General features: G+C 30.5%; 1 protein-coding gene across 1 annotated transcript in view; it reads left to right on the top strand.

The window, feature by feature from the left end:
- LOC106461588 (cytochrome c oxidase subunit 5B, mitochondrial-like) overlaps window positions 1-7159 on the top strand; it is a 14586-nt gene extending 7427 nt beyond the window's left edge. The window contains exon 4 of the mRNA XM_013921434.2: window positions 6829-7159. Within this exon, the coding sequence (XP_013776888.1) occupies window positions 6829-6935 (107 nt within the window). The 3' untranslated portion in view covers window positions 6936-7159. The remainder of the gene's footprint in view (window positions 1-6828) is intronic.
- The last annotated feature ends 213 nt before the right edge of the window (window positions 7160-7372 follow it).

Below are 7372 nucleotides of genomic sequence, written 5' to 3'. Positions count from 1 at the left end.
AAACACCTCAATCAGATCCCCCCCAACTCTTTTTTTTTTTTCAAGAGAAGACAATTTGAGAGATTTCACTCTCTCCTCATACGACAACCCCTTGATCCCAGGCACCATTCTAGTAACCCTTCTCTGAACCCTTTCCAACAATTTAATGTCTTTCCTAAGGTAAGGAGCCCAATACTGAACACAATATTCCAAATGTGGCCTAACCAGTGACCTGTACAATGAAATTATAATCTCTTTAGACTTTTATTCAACATTTCTGTAGATACAACCTAAAATCCTATTTGCCCTACCACTAACAACAGCACACTCTTGGATGGCTTTAGAGACCAATCAACTATTACACCAAGATTCATTTCCTTCATAACACTATTAAGGCTATTCCCATCAAAATTATAGTTATAATTCAAATTATGATAACCCGCATGCATTATCTTGCATTTATTATAATCAAAACCCATCTGCCATTTAATTGCCCAACTCACTTAATGATCTAAATTCTTTTGTAAATCAGCAGCATCCTCTTCACAGCTAACAACACCCAAGACCTTAATATCATCTACAAAGTTAAGTAATTTATTGACTACTCCTTCATCTATGTCATTGATGTAAATCAAAAAGAGCAAAGGTCCTAAGACTGAGCCCTGAGGTACCCCACTTGTGACATTAATCCAGTTTGACTGAATTCCATTTGTAACAACCCTCTGCTTTCTTCCATCCAAACACTCTTCTGTCCAACTCCCTAACTTATCCCCCACATGTATAGAGCTAATTTGTTTTTACAAGCCTTTTATGTGGCACCTTGTAAAATGCTTTCTGAAAATCCAGATACAATTAAAGAAAAGCATTATAAATATGTGAAGTTTATATTGACTGCAATGATAGGAGATTTGGAGAATTGTAGAAGATCAAGAGAGTTGGTCAAATTGAAATTTAGGAAATCAAAAACTATATTAATTAAGGTTGGCTAAAAATATAAATATTAATAGTAACGATTTCTTTAAATACATTAAGGGTAAGCAAAATGTTAGAATGGGAGTAGGACTTTTGAGGGCTGGTACATGAAGACTAATATCTGATGATTAAGGGATGGCTGGGTTATTAAATTCTACCTTTTCTTCTTTTTTTACAAATGAAACTTTAAGCGATATTCCTCATCCTGAACAATTGCTAGATGGAAACAAGATGATAAAAAAAATTCTGAGTTTGTTGAGGAGAAACTGGAAAGTTTAAAGAATGATGAAGCTCCCAGGCCAGATGATATTTACCCAAAGGTTTTGAAATAGATTGAAGGATATGTGAGCCACTTGCTACTATTTTTTCCTTGAGTAGTGAGCAGGTGCTAGAAGATTGGAAGTTGGCTAATGTTACTCCTATTTTCAAGAGAGGTGATAAAAATTGCCCCTGTAATTATAGACCTATTAGTCTTACATCAGTAATGGGGAAAGTTTTTGAAAGTGTGATAACAGATGCTTTGCAAGTTTGTTTCACAAAGCTTAAAATTTTGTTGAATAGCATTGTTTCACAAGGGGAAAATCTTGCCTTACTAATCTCTTAAGATTCTTTGAAGAGGTTACTGCTTTTGCAGATGATGGTATGGGTGTGGATTTGGTGTATCTGGATTTTCAGAAAACATTTGACACGGTGCCACATAAAGGCTTGTAAAAAAGCTATTTTTGTAAGTGTAGTGGTAGGTTGACTTATTGGATAGAAAACTGGCAGGATGGAAAAAAGTAGAGGGTTATTATAAATGGAGTTCATTCAAACTGGATTAATGTCACAAGTGGGGTACCTTAGGGCTCAGTGTCAGGACCTTTGTTCTTTTTGATTTACATCAACAGAACCAGCTCAAGGCAGGTTTGAAAAGCTCAAATAATTCACCACAAAATTGTCAGGGGGCAAAAAAGTTAGAAAAAATACTAACAAGTAAAGAGAAAAGGAATATTGGTGGTGAAAATTTGTGTGCAGAACTTATTATTATAACATTGAATACTGGAAAATTCAACTCATAGGAAAAAAAGTCAATATAGATTTGAACAAAACAGTGCCAATGTAAACCATGTAATTCTAAGTGTAGTTTATTGACTTTAGTAATTTGCTAGTATTACGGGTATTTTTCAGAAATGTAAGTACCAAAGAAAAGGAATATAATATAAAATAAAAATAAATATTAGAATATAAAATAATTTGCTTATTTATTGTATCAGTAATAATCCCTGGAGTAGGTAATTCAGAATACATGAAGTTTGATATGGATATTTTATTTTATTTATCATTCAAATCTGAAGTATGTAACTCACAATATTTTTATGAAAATTAGCTTGGATTTCATACTTTAAAGTTTGCAAGTGTATTACTTCTGTAGATACAGCTAGGCCTGAAGTGGCAACATTTAGTCCAACAGTGTAGATGCATGCTTCCATATTTTGTAATTTTAGTTTTTTTTAATGATAGTTATCTTAACAAGTAATCTACTAAACAATTGGTAAATGTTTTAGTATTTAATTGTGATATAGATCTTACACTTAGATATAATGCTATTTTGATATTTTAACATTTCACGTATATATATATTTCATATCATATTGAATGTATAACATACTGTAACATCTGTTAAAATAACTTAATTCACATTGGGTACTTGGTGTTAAATAATATATTCATAATAATAAATAATAATAAAGTAAAAAGCAAAAGTAATTATTGCTTGTTGGTTATAAGTTATGGATTGAGCCATACTACATGGATTGCATACTGACAGACACAGTGTGATGTGACTCCATAATTTATAGAGAGGAGAGCCTATGGTTTGACCAGTACTAAACTCATCTAACATGTGAATCAAATCAATCTTTCTTGTTATGTAAACTGCCTGTTTCTCAGCTTTGTAAAGCTACAGATTAGTGATCTGAACATGTAATGAAAGCATTTTGTTTTTTTTAACTGTATAAGTCAATAAGGCTTCTATTTAAATGGAAACTTGTAGAAATCAGAACAAAGTGATAAAAGCTTAGCACAGTTATATGTTCCTAGAAGAAAGATGTTTGTAAACTACCATAAATGCATTCTTGATTTTTCTTTTTTTAAAACTTGTTTTTTAATCATTTTGGACTATATATCTTTCAATATTATAGCTCCCCTGGTGGCTAAATTGTAAGATTAAAGGTTTATAATAATAATTGCGAGGAATTTCGATACCTGCAGTGAGTAGAGCACACATAGCTCATTGTTTAGCTTTGTACTTAATAACAAAGAAAGAAAAAGTCAGTATGATATGAAAATATCTTTCTTTGTGACAAGATCAAGTTGAGAATTGTTAGGCTTAGTTATTTTTTATCATTTGAGTCTTGACAATATCAAGTTTAATTTTACTGACAAGGTTGTTCTTTGCTAAGCCATGGTTACATTAGACTTTATATACTTAAGTTACTGCTTCAATGATTAAAGAACATCACAAAAAAACATGGCAGGTAAAATATATGTATGTATATATATATATATAATACAGTTTAGAACATATTAAATATATTAAATGAAAGTTTGTGATTAAAAATAAAAAATTGGACTCACTTATTATTTTGAAATGGTAAAAAAAAACTGTTTTTATTGTATGTCGTTGAAACTATATGTGATGTTGAAAACAATAATCAAAACAAAACAAATTTTACAGCTTTTTTAAAAAAAAATTTTTTGAAAGCTGTACATAAGATCAATAATTGAAACTTATGAAAAAAATGTATGTATATTTAAATGCTTCTTAAAAAAACATACAAGTTTCCAAAGTTGTGAATTCATATAAATATTACATATGAAAATTTTATTTTACAGAAGGTATATAAACTGTAGGAAGTTCACCTCAAGTTTTAAACATTTTAGCCAATAGTTTTGTTTTTTTATTGTTGTAATGCAGTGCAGTAAAACAAACTATATAACAGGTGTGTCAAGTCAACAGACTCAGGTGTTTAAGAGTTAATATAGATCAAAATCCATTCAGTAGTGTGACTGAAGAAAAGAATCTTTCCAGATTGGTGGATGGGTTGTTCAAGCCAACAAAGTAGTGCTGTGTTGATAGCAGTGAACTAAAAGAATTTTAAGAGATTAATTACAAATGAAAAGGGGTAATCATCTATGTATGAATCACTAGTTAGGTCTCACTTGGAATACTGTGTACAATTTTGGTCTTATTGGAAATGGTTTAAAGAGGAGCTAGTACAATGACTCCAGGGATGGAAGGGTTATCTTATATGGATAGTTTAAGATCTCAGCTTATTTTTTATTGAGAAAATATGGTTTAGAGGTGATTTTATTTAAATTTACAAGATTATCAAGGGGATTAATAAAGTAAAGGCTTGTGGTTTCTTTGTGCTGCATTCTTATTATCATAGGACACGAGAACATAAGTTTGGGAAAGACAGGCTAGGCTCCACGTAACTCACTTCAACAATCAAGATCAAGAAAGGAAGATTGGTTAAATATTTTATTTCTTGTTTTTCATGTTTATTCTTTATGTATAGTTATAAAAGTAAATAAATGTAAAAATAGGGATTCGTTTAGGTTAGTTAAGATCAGATTAGGTAAAATAATAATAATTATAATAAAATATTTGTTGAGGCACACACACAAGCAGCTCATGGGTAATGTAATTCGTTAGTGTAACGGGAGCTGCACGTTTCTCGAGTGAGTTACAACTTGGCACAGATAGTAGTTAGATACGGTTCAAAGTGCATTAAAATTTAATTATAGATGTATACTGTTATGAACTTAGAACTACTTAGGATAAATGAATGTAGTTTCATGTTACAATTTGAAGTCATTCTAGAAAGAAAAAAAGGGTAATTTTAAGTTTATTTTGATTATTTTTATTTTTTGTTGGTTACGAGGTCGATTGAATTGACCAATCCCGTTTTGAGATAGGGTAGAGAAAAACAGATAAACTATAGTTTTACCAAAAAAAATGTTTGAAATGCATTTAGGAGGTTTTAGGGATTACACAAAGGAAATTTGAGATTTTTGAGATGAGGAAAAGTATTTTTAATTTTAACATGAAAATTACTTTGCACATGAACTATTCAAAACAAATACTCAATATATTCATGGAGAAATCTTTATTTTATTCAAAATACTTCACATTAAAAATATTATTTTTTGTACGTGAAAGACTTATAATATCAACTGAAAGACTGCCAAATTTCGTGAAGATATGCACACTATATTGAAAGTTAGAAGTATTATATCTATAAACACCTTAAACGAGTACAAAGAGGTTAAGTGGTCGGTCAAATTGACCAAGCCCGTATCAATTTGAGTTAACCCTTCCTGAACAGACCCTCTTTTAAAAGTAAATAAGAAATAAGAGTTGTATACTGCTTCATAACACATTACAGTTTTAATTCTGCTTGTAGCTTTTACTATCAAAATTTTTTTAGATTCTCAGTTAAATTTCATTGAATAAAGTTTTGTAAATGTGCTAAACAAAAATCACTGTCATAGACCTTATATGTAGGGATGGCCAAAGTATTAAATAGGCATAATACAACTATACATGATAAAAAATCAACAATGACAGAGACTTCAACTTTAAAAGATGATTGCCACTCACTTGCATTTGTTTCTCTACCCAACAATCCCAAAAAGAAGGCAAGAAACCATTGCTAAGATATCAAACCAGAAAGTGACTTCTTATTGGTTCAGTTGAGATAACTCTACAACAACTTTATCACTAATGTCAGTTTAAACCTAAATCCACTCTGTGTGTTTATGGGCAGTGCACGATATCATCGCATTGTCATAATAATTAGTAGTAATTAAAAAAAAAAGAATCATATATTTAGTGCAAATGATCTTATCATTGCCCCTTGAAGTTAACTTTCTTACAGAAATCTGGTGTTCCATTAAAAAGCTTAAATACAGGTCAAAACAGAAATTACCAGCCATGATAGATAAATATTAGATGACTAACATGTAGGATACTCAATACTTTGTACACTATACAGTTAGTGTGTTTAGAGAGCCAACCTCTATATTTTGTATGAAGTGATGGGGTAAAAAAAAAAGTCAATACACATGTTAAATTTTATTACGCACATTCATTGAGTACACTAACTTTCAGTCAGGCGAAAAAACATCACAGAACAAGTAATGAAAAACATTTTGTAAATGTAAAATTATGTAGGGATGGCAGTGCTAAAAAGAATGCAAACAAGAATATAGGGATGATACAGCTATACATAGATCACACCTACATGACTTTCAATATCAAAATTTCATGTTACACTGTAAAATGCATACTTGACTTTAATATAACTGCAGTTGAAAGTTGTATATTCCTGACTGTTGGTATGGCGGTTATCATAATATCATGGTCTTGTCAGTGTAAGCATCAGACTCGTAACCGTTTTGTACTCGGCTATTTACAGTGTAATATCAACTTTTAATGTTAAGTCATGTAGGGATGATCTCTATATAGCTGTATCATTCCTATATTTTTGTTTGCATTCTCTTTGTCATTGCCATCCCTACATCATTTTACATTTACAAAATGTTTTTTATTAGTTGTTTATGTTGGGATAGTTTTCTGTAAATCTTAATCCAATTTTTTTAATATTAGATGTAGATGTAATTCATGTGTAGGTCTTCTTTCAGACTCAATTTTAAGTAAATATTTTTTAAAATGTTTGAGCTTTATACCAGATCTTTAAAAATAATAAATATTTTTTTTGATGTTGAGTTTTTTTTACTGGAGATATCCATGGGTATCTTTACCTTAAATGTTACAGTTTTTTATATCATACTGGCAGGTGGTCATAAAATTGATATAGATGTTTTTTATAGGTGAAGAAGATGCTACATGTATCAACTGGATGTGGCTTGAAAAAGGAGACCCAAAACGTTGTGAATGTGGCTATTGGTTCAAACTGGTTGATGCAAAACCTTTGTAGCCTTTTGTAGTACTTACTTAGAGAGGAATTCTTGCAACATCATTAAAAGTATATATATATACACAGAAATGGGTGATCACTTACAGGCTACGATTGTTTGTAGGAAAGTGGTATTTTGTAGAAATATAGCATTATTAGGAAAATCTGTATCTCTAATTTGATTCATTGCTTATTGGCAATAAGTGATGTAATAAACATGGAATAAAATCCAAAATATTAAAATATTCTGTTGCCACTTGACCATTCGTATCACAAAAATCAAATGTTGGTCAGATGCACTTACCTTACTGTCATACTGAAATTCTGTGGCCTGAAATTTTTAACAGAAGAATCTTAGTACTTTTGAAAAATATATGTTACTATTAAAAACAAAAGAAAGTATAAACTTTTATTTGCTATTGTCAGCATCTTTAAAGACAATATACTGCCTTATTTGA

The sequence above is a fragment of the Limulus polyphemus genome, unplaced genomic scaffold (assembly GCF_000517525.1).
Source record: "Limulus polyphemus unplaced genomic scaffold, Limulus_polyphemus-2.1.2 Scaffold39, whole genome shotgun sequence".
NCBI classification, from domain to species: Eukaryota; Metazoa; Arthropoda; class Merostomata; order Xiphosura; family Limulidae; genus Limulus; species Limulus polyphemus.
The sequence above is the reverse complement of the archived record's forward strand: the minus strand, read 5'-3'. Positions and strand labels throughout refer to the sequence as shown.